At 39.3% G+C, this 23,772-nt stretch overlaps 2 protein-coding genes and 1 pseudogene across 4 annotated transcripts; 2 read left to right on the top strand and 1 right to left on the bottom strand.

Annotated features, from left to right (window-relative positions):
- The first annotated feature begins 4,265 nt into the window (after nucleotides 1-4,265).
- Nucleotides 4,266-6,608, top strand: LOC149402935 (uncharacterized; annotated as a pseudogene).
- Nucleotides 6,609-9,169: 2,561 nt separating this feature from the next.
- Nucleotides 9,170-12,812, top strand: LOC149402934 (protein argonaute 7-like). Its single transcript, XM_089609960.1, has 3 exons — nucleotides 9,170-9,869; nucleotides 9,978-11,121; nucleotides 11,238-12,812. Exons 1-3 carry the CDS (start codon nucleotides 9,428-9,430, stop codon nucleotides 12,637-12,639), a joined length of 2,988 nt encoding a protein of 995 aa, XP_089466086.1. The 5' UTR covers nucleotides 9,170-9,427; the 3' UTR covers nucleotides 12,640-12,812.
- A 2,590-nt stretch (nucleotides 12,813-15,402) lies between these two features.
- Nucleotides 15,403-22,396, bottom strand: LOC149402933 (Prefoldin chaperone subunit family protein). 3 transcript variants are annotated; one of them, XM_089609505.1, is made up of 8 exons: nucleotides 22,217-22,393; nucleotides 21,840-21,931; nucleotides 21,656-21,685; nucleotides 21,443-21,544; nucleotides 20,925-21,032; nucleotides 20,617-20,671; nucleotides 20,291-20,360; nucleotides 15,403-15,453 (listed from the first exon to the last, which is right to left on the bottom strand). In XM_089609505.1, the coding sequence occupies exons 2-7, from the start codon at nucleotides 21,929-21,931 to the stop codon at nucleotides 20,292-20,294; spliced, it is 456 nt and encodes a 151-aa protein (XP_089465631.1). In that variant the 5' UTR covers nucleotides 22,217-22,393; the 3' UTR covers nucleotides 15,403-15,453; nucleotide 20,291. The 3 variants fall into 3 exon arrangements, with proteins under 3 accessions (XP_089465631.1, XP_089465632.1, XP_089465630.1); XM_089609506.1 differs by lacking the exon at nucleotides 15,403-15,453 and having other exon boundaries at nucleotides 20,150-20,360; nucleotides 21,461-21,544; nucleotides 22,217-22,396; XM_089609504.1 differs by lacking the exon at nucleotides 15,403-15,453 and having other exon boundaries at nucleotides 20,150-20,360; nucleotides 22,217-22,392.
- Nucleotides 22,397-23,772: the final 1,376 nt, after the last annotated feature.

Below are 23,772 nucleotides of genomic sequence, written 5' to 3'. Positions count from 1 at the left end.
TGTATAAATAAATATAAGAAAATTTGATAAACTAAGGCACATCAAACACCAATATTGTAAAGTAGTCGGAGCTTCCGAATCATTCGCAAAATTACCTAGTTAAATTCATTAGGTAGTCAAGAAAACGAGTTATACAACAACAAAATACTCTCTCGCATTTCAAATTATATTCAAAACACCCAGCCCGACAAAAAACAATGCTAAAGCACAAAATTCCCTCCCTCTTGACACAAATGGCTCAACAATTCCCTGGATGTCGTTACGAGCTAAATTCATCATGGTTAGATTATGTTTAATAGTTATTATGTTATTCGAAATTTGATTACTTTTGGTGATGGTGTACATGGAAGAGGAACCTAAGAAGATCTACAATGTGTCGTTGAAAGTAGTTTGAATTTGACAGTGAAATTGCGAAACGACTTCTAACAAGCTTGAAGGTATACATGGATCCAAGTATTTTTATTTTTTATTTTTATTCTATGCTTAAATTCTTTGAATTTGAATTTATTTATTATTATATTTATGCTTAAATGTTATCGACAACAAGACTCCCGGATGGAATGGGGCAAGAAGAAATCTCTTCCCTCCAACTATGATCACAAATCTAGCAACATCTTTGTAATGTCATAGAGATGGCAAAGCGCAAGGCCAGACTAGCCACAAGCTTCATCAAAGCTCTGATTTGGCCATAAACAAACTCCGATTCTTTTTCTAGTCACAAACTTTCTCTCCGAAGGCATAATGTTTGTATTGATCAAGGATTAAAATTTCGTGCGAGATGGGGGTATCTCGTGGGAGATCTCGCGTTTTAGAAAAATGCGAGAAGGATATGTTAATCTCTCGCGAATTGTAGTGTTTCTCGCGAATTCCTGCGGCAGTTCTCGCGCCAAAGTTTTTCCAATTTCTTGGTCGTCAAAAGTGTTGAACTTTTTTCTTCTCGCTCATTTCCCCAAGATTTCCGCAGAATCAGACGGAAATAGAGCTCTGCGTTTCTCACCCTCACCACACTTAGATCTTCTCGGATCTCCCCGAATCTCGCGCGAGAGGATCTTTTCTCGTCCGTCGGCTCTTCGTTTTTGCCAAATCTCGCCGTTTTCTGTCATTTCCACGTGGTAAACGTTCAAACATGATTTTTATTTTATTTTAGTTGATTTTTGAATGGATTTTCTGCCTGGTTTAGACTTTAGATGTTGATTTTTGAATGGTTGTTAATGAAATTATGATTTACGAAGAAGAAGACATAGATTTTGATTTTTGAGCATTTGTTCACTTGATTTTATATGGGTTTTATTTAATCTGAATTCAGGTAGTCATTTGAATAATTACATGTTTTAGTTAATGTTGATGTTGTTGTTTTGAATGGCTTTTTTTTAATCCGAATTTAAATCTTTATCTTGTTGTATTAGATGTAATTTGTAATTAATATGATCTAAATGTAATTAATTTCTTGATTATTGATTGTTTGTTTGATCTAATTCTCGATTATTTGTTATTGTTATTGTTATTGTTATTGTTATTTGAATATTTACATGTTGTTGTTAATGTTAATGTTAATATATTTCTACCATTCACATGAGACCCAACCTCGTATTCATTACCGACAAGGTTTTGAAAAATACTTCATTTATATTGCATTAGATCAGTATAACTACGATCATCACGTAGAGACTTATATGACTACATATGCTCACATGATGACTTGGTACAAGTATTTTCTGATGCAAGACCAATAACCTCATACATTTCAGAGCCCCCGACACTCTACCAATGAGTAGCGACAATGAGTGTGAACTTTTTTTTTACTATGCTTTGGTTTGTAGTACACTTATTATATTTTGTATGGTTTTGTGTGATAACTCTCTATAACGCGTGTCTCTATTTGTTTTATTTATTTATTTACATATTAGTGTGAGTTTGTTTGAGAACTCTCTATTACATGTGTATTGGTTCGTACTGTATTTAGAATTTTATGTGTGAAATGTTGAAAACCTTATTATAAAATTTATTTTTGTGTATCCTAAATGTAGGCTAAATTCTAGTTAAAAAGTGTCAAATACCCCCACGGAATACCCTTTTTTGGGTGGTATACCTCGCAGAATGTGGTTTACCGCACGGTACGAGATACCATGAACGTTAATCAAACCCCACGGGATACCACGGTACGAGATGAGATACCCCCAAAATTAAAAATGCGGTACGGTCGCGAGATGTGGGATTTCAATCTTTGGTATTGATATCAATCAATATACAGCTATAGAAACTATTATTAACAAATACCAAGGAACTAAATGCCGCCGAATTTCCAGGAATTTCGGCTGGAAATTCCATTTCCATGGGTCAACGGCGAGCGGAAGAGACATTTGTCGTTTCCATATTTGATGTCGCTGGAATTTCCAAGAAACGACATTTCGTTTCTGTCGTTTTATGCCGGTCGATGTCGTTCCAAGTTGTGTATAAAACCATCTTCTTTTCCAGGAAAGTCGAAGAAATTCGAAGGAAAAGAAAAAAAAAACTGAGTCGCGGCTGTGGAGGAGACAACGCGGGTGTCGGAGGAATTCGACGTCAATCGGCGACTTTCCACCATTTTCGTCACGCTGAAGGTATAAATCAACAAGATGTCGATGAATTTCCTCCGATTTGAAGGAATTTCCAAGTCGTTTTGAAAACCCTAGATTCTGAAACTTGCACCTTCAATTTCTTGAGTAATTTGATTTTTTTTCATATAATCCTCTTCATGAAAGTTGTTTGTAATGTGACGATCTATCATATATATTTTTTCCAGATTTTTTGGTGAAATTCCGGTGAACCTTGAAATTTTCCGGCGAAACACCATTTTTTCCGGCGAACCTTGAATTTTCCGGCGACTGAAAAAACCGAAGTTCAAGTTTTATTTCTGTTTTTAAGTAAGTTTATGTGTTTAATTTTTATCTTGTATATGCTAGAAATGAAACTATTTAAGACTTAAGTGTATGAATTTATTGATATATTGAAATAAATTTGTTGACATGTTGACATTAGATTATGAAATGAAGTTATTACGTTTTGAATTGAAAGAAAGTATTGTGAATTCAATTTATATCTTGAAATTTGTTGACATGTTGACATTAGATTATGAAATGAAGTTATTACGTTTTGAATTGAAAGAAAGTATTGTGAATTCAATTTATATCTTGAAATTTGTTGACATGTTGACATTAGATTATGAAATGAAGTTATTACGTTTTGAATTGAAAGAAAGTATTGTGAATTCAATTTATATCTTGAAATTTGTTGACATATTGAATTGAAATTAGTTGAATTGAATTTAATGTCATGGTGAAATAAATTTGTTGACATATTGAATTCCTTGGTTTGATTAGAATTTTTTGACAAATTGAAATGTTGAATTGAATATGCAGGTATATCGAAGATGAGCGAGGAAGGAGTCCGTAAGCATTGCACCCCAGGTGCAACAAACCCGTTCCACTTCACGTGCAATTATTATGGGCACGTTACCAGGGGAGGGAGAATCACACGGATGAAGTTACACTTAAGTGGAAACGATCCGAAGAAAAACGTGAATGCATGTACGAGTGTTCCTTCACAAGTACGCACGGAGATGTTAGCGTTACAAGAGGCGACGGTCAAAAAGAAGAAAAACAAGGGCGTCCTTCAAGAAACCGTAGACGACCACGTGGCCGGACGCTTCAGTCCGACTCACGTAGAGCTTGACCCCGACCAACAATACGAACGTGATATGATGCAAGCTCTTAAAAGAAGCCGTCAAGAGACACAGCCGGATGCTTGTAGATCCGGCCCTGGTGGGGGTTCAGGGATTTCACCACCACCTCATTTTCGGCTAGATAGTGGACGACAACCTACGATCCCGGAAATCACGAATCCTAAATTGAAAGAGCGTCTAGGAACAACTGTTAGCAGCTACGTCATCCACGAGAACATACCTGCCGCCAAAGTGAAGTCGCCGCATTTTTGACACATGATCAATGAAGCTGTGGCAGTTGGTAAGTCTCGTGTATTTGAATTTTTGAAGTACCGGTTTTAATTTGACAAGTATTGTGGTGTCCAACTGTACTATCATTTCAAACTTTACAGGTCCAGGTATTCCGCTTCCGACTTCGTATGAGATTTATAACACGTACTTGAAAGCAGAGGTTGCATCCGTCAAGAAGTATATCGATCAGCAACGTGAAGTGTGGAAAGAATATGGTTGCACCATAATGTCGGACGGATGGACGGGACCTACGCGTTTAAGCATCATAAATGTTATGGTGTACTCGGCGGGTAAGACTGTTTTTTTTTAAGTCAGTTGATGCGTCAGATGAGATCAAGAACTATTTGTACATCTATAAGATTCTGTCGCCCATTGTGAAAGAAGTCGGTGAACACAATGTTGTTCAGATTATCACTGATAATGGTTCGGCTTACAAGAAAGCCGGATTGAAACTCGCTCGTCGATATAATCTGTACTAGACTCCGTGCGCCGCACATTGTATTGACTTGATGCTAGAGGACGTTGGAAAACGAGCGACTGTCGCCGATGTTGTTAAGAATTGTAGAGACATCACGAATTTCATCTACAATCATGGGATTGTCCTCTCGAAGATGCGAGAAGAAGGACAAGGAGAGCTAATCCGTCCCGGTCCGACGAGATTCGCCACGAACTACTTGGCCCTAACGAGTCTCAAGAGCAGTCGACCGAGGTTGAAAAAGATGTTCACGTCGGATTGGTGGGACCGATGTTCCTTACGTCAAACTGCACCTAGGCAGTTTGTGGAGTCAAAAGTATTGGACAGTAACTTTTGGCTCCATATTGATAGCGTGTGCAAGGTGTTCGAACCTATGTACTCTGCTCTGCGTCTCGTTGATACAGAAGTTGTTCCCACGATGGGCTTGCTGTACCACGTCTTCGATTTAATGAAAAAGAAGTTGGAAAGCATCCCAAAGCAATGGGTGGTTGACATTGCGGTTCAGAGATGGAATAGACAACTTGACCATCCGTTGCACCAAGCAGGTATTACTCATTTCACTTATTCTTTGTGAACATCGTTGTATAATTCCAAATTTTTATCTGTGATTTATCTTACAGCTCACTACCTAAATCCAAAATTCCAATACAATCCGGAGATCGCCAAGGCACCCGAACATCTTACGGCGGTTACAGAAGTGTTTGAGCGGCTATTCTCCAACGATGACTGCGACGACATCGGGAATGAGGTAATAAATCCGCAGTAGCGGGAAGGACGAAGATGGCTTCCGGTAAGAACTATTTCTAATTCCCGATGTTTATATCATAGTGTCATATTTACGGAGTTTCTTCATTTTGTTAGGAGAATGGTGGGCGATGTTTGGAATTCAAACCCCCACGTTGAGAAAGTTGGCGATGAGAATCCTTTCTCAGACCGCATCATCATCGGCGTGCGAGCGAAATTGGAGCACGTTTGCACTTGTCCACACTAAGCAGCGAAACCGACTGGCGTATAAGCGACTTGAGGAACTCGTCTTTTGTAGCTACAATATAAAGCTGCAATTACGAGATATCCAAAACGACGCCGTCGACAGGAAGGATCCGTTGGATATGATCCAAAGATCAATGGAGATAATGGGCGACAATGTCGACGATGATGAACTCCTACAATGGATCCGCCCAGTTCACCTCGACGATGAAGACCGGAACCCCGACCCAAACGTCGCCTCACAGGCCCGGGCGGAAGGTGTTAATGTCGACACCGTCTTGAGCGAAGACGTCGGTTATACTTCGCATGGATCATCAGACGATGGACGTGGTCTTAACGACGGTGACGACGGTGGAGACGGTGGTGACTTTGGCGGTTATCCAGCTAGTCAAGACGGTGGTGGTGGTAGTGGTGGTGGTGGTGGTGGTGGTAGTGGTGGTGGTGGTGGTAGCCAACATTACGAGCCGTGGACTATGGAGCAAGGTTATCAACCCACGCAAGATTCTGATCACGGGTCACGACGTCAAAGATCTGACAGGTTAGTGTATTCGCATTTATTCATGTCGGAGTTCACAAACAATGTACGTATGATGAATATGGAAAGTAATATATTACATGCTTAACAGACCCGGAGAGTACTTTGACTTTGAGACCGGATCGTATTACGGTGGAGGAACACAGAGAGCGCCCACGCATTACATGTCTTCTGGTAGTGAATACAGCGGTGACTTCCAGCAAGGATATGGAGCGTACATGTCATCTGGCAGTGAATACGGCGTCGATCACTTGATGTCTCAGTTCGACACAATGTCATTCACCACGTCAGACACACAGAGTGACGGTTCGTATACTTGTCCTTCCTACCGTTATCCTAATCCGATAGGAGTGCCACAGCCACAGGTGAATTCGCAAGGACGTGGACGTCGTATGTACGGTGTACGCGTAGATCGGTTCGGTGCCGAGCACATCATAGCATGTGCACCGGGATGCCCACTGATAAGTGCAGCTGTGGGGTACGATCAAGCGGACTACGACAGACATGTTCAAAACTTCCAACAATCGTACCAGGGAAATTTCACTTGGTCTCAGTATTGCGAGATTCAAGAAAACCAACCGAGTTTTATCCAACCGGGACGTCCATCGGGATTCTATTGATACATTTTTTTTAATATTGTAACTATATGGTTGTGAAACATATTTATTTCATGAACAAATGGAACATTTATGCTAGATATGTATGATTTGAAGTGTTTTAAATTTAAACTACATTTAAAAATATATATATTTATGTGTTTGTTTCGCCACATTATTTCCGTTCGGTTTTCCGTCGGCACGTCGGTTTTCCGTGGAAATCGGCATTTGAAAACGGCATTTTACTTGCCCTTTTCCACAATTTTTCCGTTGGAAATTCCATCGGCATGACGATTTTCCGTAAATCAGGAAGCTCGAAACGGCAACGAAAACGGCATTTTTTTCCTTGACAAATACTAAACATCAACATTAAGGGATTGAATGAAATACAAATTTATTGAACTATCATCATAAATTTTTGTGTTTTTCACTTTCTCAAAATTTGAAGTAAAGAATACCAAGAGTGTCTTGATTATTTTTAATATTTTATTTTTATTTTTTAAAATATTATATATGCATTTTCAAAATTATTTACAATTATTTATAGTTATTTTGCAATATAAATAAAATATTGGCTATTTTATAAATCTATTTTTATATTTGATTAATTAACTAGACTACCCTGAACTGAATAGCCTATGTTAGTCTTGTATTAAACTCAATAACAACCATGAGAGGAAATGCCTAGTGTATGTTACTCACATGAATGGACATAATACCTCAAATTGATTTTTTCAGTGTCAAATTGAAAAATTATGTGCCTATCACTTTTTGAGGGGAAAAAAAAACTTGTGGTGTTAGATTAGATTAAATTAATCATCTCTATATAAACTCTATAGTGAGTACTCCATCGTGGGATTTTGCATTTCACTCCCACTCACAACACATATAATTTCTTTTACTTTTTTTTTTTTTAACACAGTTTGAGCATCAATTTCTCATTCATCTTAACTCCGATTTTAAAAAATAAATACATGATCTTATACCCATCGCTATGGAAATATCCTCTCCAACATTTTAGATTAGATGAGTGGTCCCCAATCAAATATTTTTCACAAACCAGCCAATCAATGAAAATAAACTCTAAATTTCCATTTTTTCAATGCTTTATAGAATTAGAAAGAATCCAAAATAGGTTAAGACATCCCGAGAGTTTATGTCAGAGGAAAATAAGAAATTATGAAGTTATTGATAAATTTTTTTGTTTCATTTTCTTAATCGAGTCATTGATAAAAAAAATATGATTGAGATCTCTAAAACATTTGGAAAAAAAAATCAAAGAGCGTAGAATTTCATAAAAATAAAACTTCAATTTCCATAAAATCACTCACAAGAATTATGATGTCGTTTGTTGATATCTTAACATGTGTCAAATTATTGTGTAAGCATTTTATCTATATGTTATAAATTAAGAACATGAAGAATAATGAATGAATTCTCATAAATTGGTGACTAGTGAAAGAGATTGAGAGCTTGTATTTGTATCGAGTTTGATCATTCATCAAGACCGAGACAATGGATTGAATTTATAGATCATAAGAGTTATTTTGTGTCATTTCGATCAAATTTGCATTCTCGTTTTAATTTAGTTGCATTTACTTAATTTAGCAACAAATTGGATTTGTTTTGTATAAACATAGAAATTGGATTTGTTTTGTATAAACATAGAAATTGGATTTGTTTTGTGTAAACATAGTAAATAATTAGAATTCAAAATTCTGTGTTGTTTCCCGGAGTTCAAATTTTCTACAAATCGAAATTCTAGGGGCCGTTTGGTTTAGTTTTCTAAACTCATTTTCTGTTTTTAAATTCTGTTTTCTGATTCTAATTTTTAAATTTAAAAAACAGATTTAGAATTACGTTTCAGAATATTTTAAATGTTGTTTGGTTATATTTTTCATTCAATTGTATAGAGATAAAATAGAAAACAATTTTTCATTGTTTTCTGTTTTCTAAACAAATTTCAAAGAAAACAGAAACATGATTCTAAATATGTTTTCTGAATTTATAATCAAACAGTTTTTCTAAAACTGTTTTTTAGAATTTAGAATCAGAAAGCATAAAACAGAGATAGAAAACATAACCAAACGGGGCCCGGGTTTTGGGGTTTGGTTGTCATTTTTTGGGACCAACCTTCAACGCCTAGAGCTCGATGTAATGTAAGCTAAGAAAAATAAATGGTCCCAAACACAATGCATGCTATAAAATCCAACATAATGGAATTATTACATGGAATCAATAGACAAAAAGGGTTGAACTGAAGAAATGCATGACCAATCGCTATCACCACAAAACAGCCTAATTGCAGTTAATATTTAATTATTAATGTTAAAAAAAAACACACACACACATACAAAACATAAGTACTTCACTCCTCATTTGACTTCCAAACATATTAAATATGGAAACAAAGGATGAGGACAAATCCTCCTACTCGCATATACATACAATTCATACATACAATTACAAACATCTCATAAAGCTCGTTTGTTTTTATTTTATTTCATTTTATGAAATGCCCTAAACTCTGCATTATTATCCCAAACAGTCCCTAATATTCCTTCTTTCTCTTTCTTTTAAGGCAACCCAGGGCCTCCACTTTCCCCCACACCTAAATAATTTACATTTTTCACAGTTTCTTTCTTTTTCTTGAGAGAGAGAGAGAGAGAGAGAGAGAGAGAGCTCTGTTCGTTCGGAGCTCTGTTCGTTCGGAGCTGGACATAAAAGAGCCTTTGGAACTAAAACACAAAAAACTCTCTCACACACAAACGCATACACTAAAAAAAAATAACTAGGAGTTTCTCCGCTACCAGAAAAAGAAAAATACCCATTTTGCCCTCGCAATGGAAGCGACAGAAGAGTCGGCCAACAACAAGAAGAAATGCAATGGTGAAGCAATGACAACTCTGAGAGGCAAAAAGCCGAGCCCAGCTCATCAAAAGGAGTACCGATATTACCAGTATCAATATCAATACCAATACCAGTATCAGTATCAGTACAATCATCACCAGCTTTTTCAGTACACGAACCAGTTGGGTCTGTGTAACTACAATAACCACAGTAACCAGACTCCTCTGAGATACTACCAAGAAGCTCTTCTTCCTCTTCCGCGCAACCCAATACCTCTTCACCTCTCTCTGCCTCCCAATAGCAGTCCTTCTCCGAACCTCCATGGCCAGAGCTTCAGGCCCAAGCCCCGCCTCCACAAACCCCCATGCAAACCGAGCGACCATTCTCTCTCCGCTTCCTCCGAGACCAGAGTCTCCAATGTCCCAATCTCGCCGGGTAAGTATCAGAAAAACAAAAAAAAGTTGTGTTTTTTTTCTTATTTATGTGGTCGAACATAAATTGAATTCCTGTTTATCTGCTTTTAAAAAATAATTATGACGTTAGCCCTGGAGAGAGAGGCACGTGGCGGAGCAGAGCAGCCGCTCGGCGCGGCGAAGAGGCCGGACTCGGGCGGAGTAGAGGGACACGTCATCGCTCTCCTGGCCAACCACTTCCTCGTGAAGTTCGACTCGTCCCAGAGAATCTACCACTACCACGTGGACATCTCTCCGAGGCCGTCCAAAGAGGTGGCTCGGATGATCAAACGCAGGCTGGTCGCCGAGAACCCGGCCGCCCTCTCCGGCGCCAGCCCCGCCTTCGACGGCCGCCGGAGCCTCTTCAGCGCCGCCGAGTTTCAGCTCGACAAGCTCGAGCTCTCCGTCAGCCTCCCGATCCCGGCCGCCAGCGGGCGAGGTGAAGAAGAGCTCAAGCTGTTCCGGGTCGCGATCAAGCTCGTCTCGAAGCTCGACGGGGCCCGCCTCAGCGAGTACCTGGGACGAGGCGACGAGAAGCGGGTCCCGCTCCCGCAGGACTACCTCCAAGCCCTGGACGTGGCGCTCCGCGAGGGGCCCGCGGAGCGTTGCTTCACGGCGGGCCGGTCGCTGTACTCTGCCTCGATGGGCGGCGGCGAGATCGGGGGCGGAGCGGTGGGGCTCCGCGGGTTCTTCCAGAGCCTGAGGCCGACCCAACAAGGGCTCGCTCTGAACGTGGACCTCTCCGTGGCGGCGTTCCACGAGAGCGTGGGCGTGATCCCCTACCTGCAGACGCGGGTGGGGCTCCCGCGCAGGAGCACTGCGCGCCTGCGGGGCCCGGAGGAGAGGAGGGAGGTCGAGAGGGCGCTGAGGAACGTGAGGGTGTTCGTGTGCCACAGGGAGACCGTGCAGAGGTACCGCGTCTCGGGTCTCACCGACGAGCCCACCGAGGACCTCTGGTTCTCGGGCAGGGACGGGAAGAGGATGAGCGTGGTCGGGTACTTCAAAGAGCACTACAACTACGAGATCGAGTACCGGAAGCTTCCGTGCCTCCAGGTCGGACGCAGCAAGCCGTGCTATCTTCCGATGGAGCTCTGCGTGATCTGCGAGGGGCAGAGGTTTCTCGGGAAGCTCTCGGAGGATCAGACGGCGAGGATGCTCAAGATGGGGTGTCAGAGGCCCAAGGAACGGAGAGCCATCATCGACGCCGTCATGCAAGGGAGCGTCAGCCCGGCCAGGTAAAAAAAATGAAAATACTGAGACGAGAGGAGTAACTCGTGACTTTTATAATATAATAGAATATATATTTATCTGTTTGGACTTTGTGGGCTCTGATAGTGATACTGATGTGTAGTCAGGGGAGGGAATTCAAGGTGGAAGTGTCGAGAGAGATGACGAGGCTGACGGGGCGGGTGTTGGAGCCGCCGAGGCTGAGGCTGGGCGAGGGAGGGCACGTGAGGGAGATCACTCCCTCGCGCCAAGACCGGCAGTGGAACCTCTCGGAGAGCCACGTGTTCGAGGGCACGCGGATCGACCGGTGGGCGCTCGTGAGCTTCGGCGGGACCCACGAGCAGCGCGCCTCGGTCCCGAAGTTCGTGGCCCAGCTCTCCCAGCGGTGCGCCCGCCTCGGGATCGCCCTCGCCCCGGCCACGGTCGGGGGCGGGCCCCAGTTCGAGCCGAGCCGCGTCCTGGCCGACCCGGCGGCGCTCGAGTCGAGGCTCGAGAGGATCCGCGGCCACGACCCCCAGCTCCTCGTGTGCGTGATGGAGCGCCGCCACCGGGGCTACGCGGACCTGAAGCGGATCGCGGAGACCAGCGTGGGGGTCGTGACCCAGTGCTGTCTGTACCAGAACCTGGCCCGCCCCGGCTCGCAGTTCCTCGCCAACCTGGCGCTCAAGATCAACGCCAAGGTCGGGGGGTGCACCGTCGTGCTCTCGAGCCCGCTCCCGGCGCGGGTCCCGAGGCTGCTCGGGCCCCGCGAGCCGGTGATCTTCATGGGCGCGGACGTGACCCACCCGCACCCGCTCGACGACTCGAGCCCCTCCGTGGCCGCCGTCGTCGGGAGCGCCAACTGGCCCGCCGCCAACAAGTACGCCTCCCGCATGCGCTCCCAGACCCACCGCCAGGAGATCATCGAGGGCCTCGCCGCCATGGTCGCCGAGCTTCTAGAAGACTTCCGAGCCTCCGTGGGCGAGCTTCCCCGGCGGGTCGTCTTCTTCCGCGACGGCGTGAGCGAGACCCAGTTCCACCGCGTCCTCCGCGAAGAGCTTCCGGCGATAAAGTCCGCGTTCTCGCGGTTCGGGTCGTACGATCCTCCCGTGACGTTCGCGGTGGTGCAGAAGAGGCACCACACGAGGCTGTTCCCGGAGAGGAGCGACGAGAACGTCCCTCCCGGGACGGTCGTGGACACGGTCGTCGCTCACCCGAGGGAGTTTGACTTTTTCCTGTGCAGCCACCACGGGGTCAAAGGGACGAGCCGGCCCACGCACTACCACGTGCTCCGAGACGAGAGCGGGTTCACGTCCGACGAGTTTCAGCGGCTCGTCTACGATCTCTGCTTCACCTACGCTCGCTGCACGAAGCCTGTCTCTCTCGTCCCGCCCGCCTATTACGCTCACTTGGCGGCGTATCGGGGCAGGCTTTACCTTGACAGATCGTCGTCCGCGACCGTGGTCTCTTCGAGGATCGGGACTCCGAAGACAATCCCGCTGCCGAAACTCGCTGAGAATGTTAGGGACCTCATGTTTTACTGCTAGCTAATCACTTTCCGTGTCTTTGATTATTGTTCTAATGCTGTACTAACTTGGGACAATAGATGTGATTAAATGTCAATAAACTTGTAGTTTTTATTATTATCGACTAAGGTTTTAAATATGGTTGGCACTTCTCGGTGAATGCAAATGTTCTGTCATTTTTTAGTTCTTCTTTAGTTGTCTCCCCAATCAAAATAAATTGCATCATTTTATCAAAAAATTGGCTACTTAAGTCACTATAGGAATTGTAAATTATATTTATTTAATTAATAATTTATATTTATTTAAAAATAGATTAAAATAATTAAATTGATTTATTTTGATTGGAGCGACACCAAGAGTTACTAAAGACCACATTCAATCCAGATTTCTTCTCTGTATATAAAAATTAACACAACGATAATCATGCGGCATATGGATGTAGTTAATTTTTTTTTTTAATTTATGCAAAAGTTCTCCAATTTATAGTTTTCATTTTATTAGAAAATAATAAACTTGATTTATTGATGAGTTCTTCAATATTTATATTTGGATTGTGTTTAAAGTCAGTTAACAATAAATGATGCTTAAATATTGTTTGTATATTGATAAATTTTATTTTTAATTATTTTATGTTATAGATATTTATTAGGATATCAATTAGTAACCGATATAAAAGTTGGTATCGATGTGGTGTATTGGTATTTAAATTATAAGTAGACTAATAACTGTGTACCACCAGTAGAGTGTAGACATAAAAAAAAGTCAGAATATGTGCCAAAACTTCAAAAGCCAAAAAAAAATAAATAAAAATAAAAAATAAATAACGTATTGGGGTTCGTAGTTTAGAATGAGCCAAGAAAGATTCTCACTGAATTGACCTTAAAACAGTCGGCAATCTGAGGACCTCCAAGTGGAGTTAAAAGGCCAAAGAGCAAATAGCATATGTGAATGAACAGAGCCAATGAAAGATCTCTCACTAAATCCAATATTTACTTAAAAGTGTAAGCCTTTGTCTTTGTCTCTTTCTTCTTCTTTCATCCAAACAAAACGCGTACTTTGGTTGTAAGTGCGTGAGAGTATTTTTGCTTAAAACAGCTCGTGATCTGAGTACTGCTTCACATTAGACGTAATTGCTTCGTTTCAGAAGCTTTTCTTTCTTTAAAAAAGAAAAAAGATGAGGTTTGTTTTTTACTCTATGAATATAAATATGATAGAAACTGTGCACTAGATTACACTAAACATTTGAAAATAGTACACTAATAAATATAAAGATATATTCGAACGAGCACAGTGCAATAGAAGTGAGTACTATCTGATACAAGATTGTTGCAGAAACATGAAATATCATATAGCTACTTCATATCCTTGTCAATGATTTACATGCATGCAAAGCAACGGCATTGAAATTAATGAAAAGAATAAAGTTTTTTTTTTTTTTTTGGTTAAAGGAATTTTTTTTTAATAATCGAGAGATAAAGAGATAAAGCAAAAAGAATAATAAATGGGATCCAAAAAAAAAAAAAAAAAAAAAAAAAAAAAAAAAAAACTCAGACGTCACTCTGAAGCTGAAGCACTCTGTTTTTTTTTTTTTTTCCTACTCTGAACTGAAGCACTCACAGAGCCTCATAATTGAGCCAAAAGAATATATATACACTGTGTAGATATATGGGTTTAATATATATGATATATTATAAGGAAAAGGAACAAAAGGAAGAGCTAAGAAAAGATGGGGTTGAAAGTAAAAGCTACTGAAGTCTGAGTTGGGACTTTCCCTTTTGTCTCTCCACATCCGTATTTCACTCCCTCGTATTATTATTTTTATATGTTTTTAATATCTCACTCTTACTGCCAATTTAAATCATGAATTTATTTAGCTTTTTCTTTGCTAGTTTGTCCTTTTAATTATTTATTTGGGTGGTAAAGTACATGGGAAGAGACAGAGAGGGTCGTCTGAGAAACCCAAACGTGCGTTTTGGCAGGCAATATCTGTGGGGTCCACTTAGTACTCCTTCCTTCTATCATAGCTGCTTCACTATTTTGCAATAAAAGCTCAATAATAGTATAGTGTATAGTATTAGTATAGTCGAAATTTAATTAAGGTAGAGAAAATGAGAGATTGAGTTTCAGTGACACTAAAGAGCAACTAACTCATCACAACTTTTATGCATTTCATTTGGGCTTTGACTTGATTGAATATCTAATGTGTTTTGTTAGGTATTTTCAGTCAAAGATATTTAAATTGGTCAAATAGCATTTTATAATAGTAATATAGGTTGTCAAAAGTTTCTGCAAAAGGAATGTAATAGAGTTTTTTTTTTTTTTTTTTTTTTTTGAGGGAGGGCGAGTCTACGCATCTAATGCGCGTTGACCTTCTTACATTCATAATCATATTTAAGAGCAACCTTAGCTTTTTCCTTTTCAACGGATATAACTAATGTCCCTCAAAATAATATAAGAAAGAGAAGGAAAAGTTCTCAAGTGGAAAACAAGCAATAATGAGAAAATCTATAAAGTAAAAATAAAAGGTGAGGATTGAAGAGTGTATTGTGTGAATCCCTTACAAATATACAAGAGACAAGAGAAGACAGAATGGAGTTATAGAAAAAGCTTGGAAAAGCACAACAGCAACAATGAATGGCACTTGGGATTCGAAATTTGCGAAGTGAAAAAAAAAATATTACTTTTTTGTATAATTTGGATATAAACACAAAATATTCTTCGATGAAAGATGCGTGACATGGGAAAAGTGGATAATCAAAACACCTTATTAATGGAAATAATCCATGAGGCATCAACATCACCATTAAATTATCATCAATTAGTGACGACGCACACCTACACGTAACGCAAGTATCAAGGCATTAACTTCAAATTTCAAAGTTCAAAATCAAATACAAACCATTATTCATTTCATTACACTAATTTCACAATTCTTTCAATAACACCTTACAATATAATAATGAACAAAAAAAAGCTATGGAGTATGTCTTGAGAAACTTGCAAAACCTTACATCATATAGCTTTCCGTGACAAAACATTACACTATATTGCATATATCTCAATAATCCTACATATACCTACATCAAAGAACCAGATTACTCTTCTTTATCAATTTAAATACATGAGAATCATTCTCCATCACATAACTTTAATGATTTAGATATGTGATCTTCAAGTTCTATTAGAATATAATGGGTAAATTTTGTTTCCGTTCATATATTTATAAGTATTTACATTGATTTAAAAACACTTTTTTCAAATTTTGAAAAAAAAAAAAAATCGCACGTTGTTCGTCAGTTTGTATTTCTAGATTTTCGACCAATTAGTAAAAATTTTGACCGATTTACTAGATTTCGACCATTTTTTTAAATATTTTTTGACCAATTTGTAATTTTTGTCCAATTTAATAATTCTTCAACCAAATTGCTAGATTTTCAACCATTTTTTTAAGTATTCGAACCATCTACAAAATTTTGATTGAAAATTTTAAGAGATTTGTAAGTAAGTAACCATTTTATAGGGGGCAGATTAAATTAATAGCCAAACTATTAGATTATTTAGGCAAATACCAACACTAATTAAAGTTCTCCAAAATATCCTTTTCCCTAATTAAATTAGTGTGTCATACATATATTTTTCTATTCGCCAAACAGATCTGATATGTGTGAACATGGAAGTAGATTTACTTTCTCTGGTTCTCTCCGAAGCCATCGGCGATTCCGACGTGATTCTCGAGGATTACTCAGCTTCTCACGATGGCGACGATCTCGGATCGAGCTGCTGGGATTCCTTCATCGCCTTCACCGCCATCTTCAAGATCCGATGCATCCCCGTCCCTCGAAGCTGATGAGCTCCTCCGCCGCGCCCGTAATGCTGATCCAACCAATACCATCGATCACCTCAGCGCGATCATATCCGCCGCGGCCGAGGGTGGCGAGCATGGCAGTCCGTTGGCGCAATCGAGCACCTCGCGGTGGCGCTGCTGTCCGACGCCAAGGCGGTGGAAATCTCGCTAAAGGTGGTTCCGAGGTTGATTCCGATGTAGTTGTCGCTCGGGTCACCGAATTTTGGGTTGAATCGCGTGTCGAATTCGATTTCGAATATCGGCCAGTTTCGCCGTTCCGCCGATCCGACCGTTCGAAAGTCGCAAGTCTAGTTCTGCACATTAACTTTGATAGTTAATCGGATTAACTGTGAAGGTTAATTTGATTAACTGTGACGATCCTCCTCCGGAAACGATCTTGAACATCAGCGAGTCCCGCGGCTGCACCGATCCGACCGTTTGAAGGTCGTAAGTCCAGTCTTGAAATCGCCTGAAGAAGCTAAGATTTGAGAGTTTCGTCGCCGAATGTCAAGACTTCGTTTTTTTCGACGTAGACGAACGAGACTTCGCCAGAGAATGGAACAACATTGGAGGCGATCCAGTTAACGGCGACGTTCGGATATGAAGCTAGGTTTAAGATTTCCCCGTTTGATTTTTTTATGAAAACTCTGATTCCGACGCCGGAGACGGCAAAGATGGTGGTTTATATTATTTACTATGACAGTTAATAATAACAACTCTTAAGGGTATTATTGGAATATTGGAATGTTATTATAACAAATTAGTTATTTTCCTAAATATGTTAATAGTTGGACTATAATTTTAAAATAGGAGAGCTGTTTGGGCTAGATACCTGACCCGCCCTGTTGTAGGTGAACAGACTTTTCAACCACTAAGCTAACAACTTTTGAACATAGGTGGGGTCCTTTGCTTTGCATGTGGGGTCATTTGCTCAGTCTTCGTCTTTAGTCCATTGGTGGAAACCTCCCGATCCAAGTACGATCAAAATCAATATCGACGCGTTCTTCCATAGTGGGAGTTCGGCAGTAGGAGTTGCTGCTAGAGATGAAAATGGCTTCGTACAGTGGTTGTGGTGCTCGAAAGTGATGGCTGGGTAGGTTATGGAGGCGGAGCTTTTGGCGGTACTTGAGGCGGTTCTATGGGCTAAGGACTTGGGCATTCCTAGAGTTCTCTTTGAATGAGACAATCAGAGTATCATGGAGGCTCTTAGTCAAAATCTCCCTGGTCCCAATTGGTTTTTTTTTGCCTATCCTAGAGAAAATCCAAGACTTTTGGATGTTTTTGAGTTTTGTTTTTTTGTTTGGACTCCTAGATTGTCGAATGGTTTAGCCCACGAGTTATGCCGATGGGCGAATCAAAGTGAATTTTCGGGTAATTGTATTTTAAGGGATATCCCGCCCCTTGTACGGGAGAAGATTTCGTCTGATACCAAGTTTGAATGAGTAGTAAGGTGTGTTTTTTCCTCTTCGTGGCACCGTTTTCAAGGGCGAAAAGTTTTAGTTGAGTCCATTGCATCTAAAATAATGGAGTCCATTGCATCTAAAATAATTTGGTACCAAATTATTTTGGTGGAGGTTAGTTGATTTTCTTTCCATATCCAAATTTACACTTGTTTTCATTACAAATGTCCAAGAGACAAAGGATTTCGGTCAACATTTATTCGGTTAAAAAGTCTAAAGCATACAAGAAAAAGTACAATAAATGTCATTTTATTGGCTAAACTACATGTCGTCCCAGAAAATGACATCGTGGTCCAATGACTCCAATGTCCAATCCAATCCCTTCCCATCCCGTCAATCTAATCCCGGATATAATAATTTGCTCAGTCACTTGTCCTCTTACCTTTATAATTTTTATGAGAACGAAGGTCAGATCATAATCATAGGGTTTTTTTTTTTTTTTTTTTTTTTTTTTTTTTTTTTTTTTATATATTCTTTACTGATGAAAACAGTAGAGCTGAAAGCAGATCCATCTTGACTGTTGTGTTACGGTGCTAGATATTATTTTTATTGGATACGTTGTTTTAAGTTGGGAAACCATAATTTATCTAATGTCACATCTTTGATATTTTTTTACAGAGGGTAAAAATGAAATTACCAAACGAATCTAATTCTATGTTGTTGGACTCTTTATCAAATCGAATAATTCCGAAGCTTGTATTGGACTGCCAACAGTTAATGTGACGAGAGCTAGTAGCTATACGGTGAATCTACATGGTGAATTTATGTGGGATTTTTAATCCAACATTCAGCTTATATGTTCCATGAAATAAAAACACTTATATACATGGTTTGTTCGGTAAAAAAAAAAAAAAAAAAAAAAAAAACTTAAAAGTGATCCGCCAAATATGGTGTCGTGATTGCATTTAGGCGTGGATGAATTGAATAAGGTCTCTTAGGAAAAACAAAATAAATAAAAAAAATACCATAATTTCCATTTTATTCAGACGGAAAATTTCCAACGACGGACCAAATCAGTCGAGCGAAAAGATCAAGTTCCTGCCTGATTTGATTATGAGAATTGAGGTGTTGAGTGATAGTATATTAGTATTATCGTATTCTTTTCACTACGAAAGTCCGTGTTCTTTAATCGAAGATTTGCGATGAATCTTATAGATCAACATATGCTAAGGTAACTGAATCCTAAATGATTATCTTGGCTGTTGGGTAGGAAGATAAACCTTTGCAATGCTTTCTTCAACGGAATTTAATCAGCCAATCCAAGAAGGATCTGCCAAATATGGTCGAGCAGAGCATGCAGAATTTGAAATCAAATGGGGTATATATGATATAAATAAATATAAAAATATTGAAAAATATATTATGTCTAAGAATTTGTTTTTTCCAGGTAGGCAATGAAGATATCATATAAATTTTTGGGCTAAAATGTAAAACATCTATGAATTGGGTTATAAAAGTTATTTTTAAAAGTTCGGGGAGCACCTAGTCCCCACCTCCCTCTGCTCAAGTGGTAAAGGGAAATCAGATTTCCCCTTTGCAACTTATAACTAATTGCACATAGCAAGACCATTTGGAGATGGTTCGTGTTTGGAAATATGAAACCAGTAATTGGAATTTTTCAGCTGTGAGAACAATTTTAGGAGGATTGACCGACTAGTTTACGAAGATACATTGTGGAAGTCAAGAGAGTCTGATTCATTTAAAACCAGTAGAAAAGAACGTTCGAACCTATCTCTGATAACATAAAAGCACTTGAAACCCGACCCAAGCCTCATACATCTACTTAGGTGCGAGTCTTCAATGTGCTGAGACTATAAATTTCTATTTATTTACGATGGACTGAAATCAAGTCGATTAGGATAATCTAAAAGTTACCATGAAGCTTCTTCATGGACATCCGTACTCTTTGTTTTTCGTGAGATTTCATCTAAATTAAATATGTTTTTGCCAAGTCTACTCTTTTCTCACTATCCCAAGTCCCAATAAGTAATTTTATTCTAGTTAAGCCTTTAATATTCAAATATCGACGACCATTTAAATTTCTATGTTAAGCATCACTTGATTGTCAAGCAAATAGTTGGTCAAAATTGGACTAAAATTATGACTAGCCTCTCACCATCAAGAACCAGCGTTTCACCATTTTTTTTTTCTTTCCTAAACCTAAAGTTTAATCAAATACATAGCTGACTAATTGTTCTCTACTTGATTGGGAATCTAATGTTTAACCTTGAGTCAAACTTAAATATATTTTTTATTTGCTTTTTCAATAAGACTCTTAGCAGCACAGTGAACAGAATCTCACACACCATCGAGACTGAGATAAACATATAAAAACATAACACAAGTTTGAATCAATATAAAGACGTACATCAAAAAGTGCGCTGTGGTAATGGTTTTTCGGCCGGAAGTTGGAGCAACTCTCGAATCCCCTCGCAAACCTGATAAGTACACAGCAATATCTCATATCAGACCCCGAGTCAAACCTAAAACACTTAATTCAACTGGAACAAAAAATATTTTTTTCTTGCATGTCAAGTTATTTAGGTTTCGAAAAGAACAAATGAATTTAACCATCTATGAATTGTTTTGTCCCCAATCACAATTTTAAATATATGTATCTGTTTCCTAATGTGCAAGCATTGGCTTTTATATCAACAAGCAATTCATTGGACATGTCATCACGGGTTAACATACCAGCTTGATCTGAGACTTAATCGACGCTATCAGACGAGTATAATCTTCGATTTGCCTGAAAAGTATAACACCGTAGTTTATATGAAAAAATTCTTTAAAATTATGAACAAGAGTTTGGGATGATTAAACACCAGAGGCCCAGAGCTAATGAAACTTTTCAAGTCAATTCTACATTTGGTTTGATTCCAGTAAAGCATATCATGTGCGTACACTTTCATCGACTATTAGTGCAACATCCGAAAGATACATATTAAAAAAGAATTAAAAAAAAAATGAAGTTTGAAAGTCAAGAGATAATTAGCGCTTACTTGGATAACCTTTCTTGCCTTTGCGATATGTAACTAAGTGCCTCGGACCATGTGAACTCGGCGTGAAATCCTAGTCCAATATCTACAAATATGGTTCTTGTATCTGGACTGAGAAAGCCCAAAAAGGAAAAAAAAATCAAAACAATTCACCCTGCACCCTTCCATTATTTAATAATAGAACAAATTAGTTAGAAAAATCAGTTTAATTATACCAATTTGAACCTATAACTAAAAAAATTATCCATAGAATAATTTTAGTGTTCATTTCCGCCATGAAACTAATTGACCACCCAAGAATTGATAATCAACAAGAGAAGGGAGTTAATGAAATATACAAATACAAATATTAGGAAAGTTAGCTCTTGCTGAATCATCAACATTACACTCACTTATGAACAAATTCACTAAACGAAATGAATGTGCAAGGGTGAAACCATAAATAGCAGTTATTTCGCTGATGCCAAATTATGAAAAACAGAAAGAAAAAAAAAAAAAAAAAAAAAAAAAAAAAGGCTTACACATCCGCTTGCACGTACACTTCAGAGCCAAGATTAACCATAGTCCTCAAACAAGTTACACTGTTCTTCTCCAACTTCTCTATGTTCCCTCGTAGATCCGAGCTTTAAGTCATAAGAGTCAAGTCAAGAATATATGGATTTGACTTGTATCCTAAGTAAAGAAACGACGTGGAAACGTGTACCCAGAAAAAAAAAAAAATTAAGAACACATACAAAGTCTTTTGCTGCTCAAAAATCTTGTCTCTGCAAAACATGAAAAATGTTTAGGATAATAGCATTCTTCATTAGTTCGTAAAAACATAATTGAAATCACTATCGTACACATATATATTTCTTAATTGTTTTTGACACAGTCATGCTTTATCAACCACCAAAATCCCATATAAAAAAAGGTTACCTTTGAGCAATAGCACGAACAAGGTCTGGTTTCAAGCGACCCTCAACGAAATCCTCGTATTTCCGTATTTTTTCCTCCCGAAACAAATCCATCTTCAGCAATATGAAATGCAATTACAGACCAAATATATATATATATATATATATATATATATATATATATATATATATATATCGAATTGGTAAGTTCATTTGGGCAATTTATCAAACAGTTACTGCTCAAACTAGTTAAATATATAGTCTTATTGACGGACCTATAAATAAATAATGACGGCCTAGAAACACGATTAAAAAGAAAATGAAAATTTCAATTCGTTCGGAAATTCACTATCATGTCCTGTTATGGCTTCTTCTATGCAAAACACAAACTTTTCTCACCTTCGTTTGTTTTCGTCGCTGATTAAAATAATTCCACGGAAATGTTTAGATCGAAGTTTAATAAGCTTCGTGAAGTTATAAAGTATAACCGTTGTGCTTGTCCAGCTTTGATATTGAAATGCTTGCCTCGACTAAAAAGCGCAGGCAATGAACGAACGCCCAAGCGAAGTACTGTGTGTGTTTATATTTCTGTTGTAAATGAAAGTGGATTCGAGGCAGTTCGATTCAGAAAAAAACGACAGTTACGAGATAAAAAACGACACCAACTGCACACTTTTTCTATAATTTTTTATTTTTTATTTTTACCTGTAATGTTTATGGGAGAGAAATCTTCTAATGACTAGTCAAGTAACTTTTTCTATGATTAATTGTTTACCTGGTTTAAAGGATTTTATTTTACGAAAATAATGCGGTCGATGAGAATACCGACAAGCGAATTCTATGGCTGAAAATTTCGTTATTAAATAAACAAAAAAACCGCCGAAATTTTGAACATCCGAACACATATTTGAGTAATTATGAAAGATTATGAGGAAACGAAATAACCCATTTTTGTGGCCGGAGCGCAGCAACAAATAACATTGATTCCCAAAAACAAAGTCACAATTACCACTGGTCTCCTCCGACACCCAATTGGTGGAAGATAAATGTTGACGCAGCCTATCCAACGGAGGGCTCGACGATGGGTCTGGGAGGCTGTATCAGAGATTCGAGGGGAAACTTCGTCGTGGGTTTCAGTAAGCCCAAACCGAAGGCGGCGTCGGTGTTGGGAGCGGAACTGGAAGCTCTGCGAGAAGGAATTAACTTCGCCTCCATATGGGGCTTTGTTCCATGCGTTTTGGAATCTGATTCTAGGACGGCCATCAGTCTCCTGTGCTCACGAGATCTGGTAACCGCCGAGGAGGGCTTCACCATTGATGACATTAGAGCTATGGCCGGTCGGAGCTCGTCGATTTTCAGTTTCATTAGAAGAAGTGGTAATTGTGTGGCTCATTGCCTTGCTCGTTGTAATTTACTTTCTTCATATCCTGCTACTTGGTTGAACGGTCCCCCCTTGTGTACGCTTCTCCTCTGAAGGCTGATTTGGCCTTTTCCCATTCTGGGCGTTAATAAAACCAGTTTGGGTTCTTTTAAAAAAAACAATAATATAATAATGTCGATAAGCCTTTTTTTATTTATTATTTGTTTCATGCATTCTTTTGCGGCTTTCCAGTTGGATAAATTGGATGATATGAGGCTTCAAGATCCAAAGCTCCAACTAATTTCGAGTTCGAGCCCTTCATGTAATTTTCTGATAGTTCCATGAATCCGTCGAGTCTCGCTTGAAGTCTCATCAAGGCGACACCGAACCTTAGTTCTCGAGTACCTCGCAGTCCAAATACCCAGAGGCGGAAGCTGGTATTTTTTCCACCTTTATGCCCCTCCATTGAAGTCGAGGCTCTCCTAGCATCATAAGCTTTTTAGATCATTTCACTCAAGTTATGTCCCATTCCTGCATCGAATCGAATCCTCGAGACATTGAATCATTGTCAAATCAGGCTTAGACTTCTTAATTT

The sequence above is a fragment of the Urtica dioica genome, chromosome 3, assembly GCF_054948205.1.
Source record: "Urtica dioica subsp. dioica isolate 48M chromosome 3, U.dioica_male_clone48M_v1_H2, whole genome shotgun sequence".
Classification (NCBI taxonomy): domain Eukaryota; kingdom Viridiplantae; phylum Streptophyta; class Magnoliopsida; order Rosales; family Urticaceae; genus Urtica; species Urtica dioica.
The sequence above is the reverse complement of the archived record's forward strand: the minus strand, read 5'-3'. Positions and strand labels throughout refer to the sequence as shown.

Bases quoted from the DNA above. Each gene is read 5' to 3' on its own strand.
- LOC149402934 (XM_089609960.1), top strand. From the start codon at position 9,428: ATGGAAGCGACAGAAGAGTCGGCCAACAACAAGAAGAAATGCAATGGT. The intron at 9,870-9,977 runs GTAAGTATCAGA...TTATGACGTTAG, and splicing joins CAATGTCCCAATCTCGCCGG to CCCTGGAGAGAGAGGCACGT. The intron at 11,122-11,237 runs GTAAAAAAAATG...ACTGATGTGTAG, and splicing joins GGGAGCGTCAGCCCGGCCAG to TCAGGGGAGGGAATTCAAGG.
- LOC149402933 (XM_089609505.1), bottom strand. From the start codon at position 21,931: ATGGATTTGTTTCGGGAGGAAAAAATACGGAAATACGAGGATTTCGTT. The intron at 21,686-21,839 runs GTAACCTTTTTT...CATGTTTTGCAG, and splicing joins GTTCGTGCTATTGCTCAAAG to AGACAAGATTTTTGAGCAGC. The intron at 20,361-20,616 runs GTATGTTAACCC...TGTACTTATCAG, and splicing joins TTAAGTCTCAGATCAAGCTG to GTTTGCGAGGGGATTCGAGA.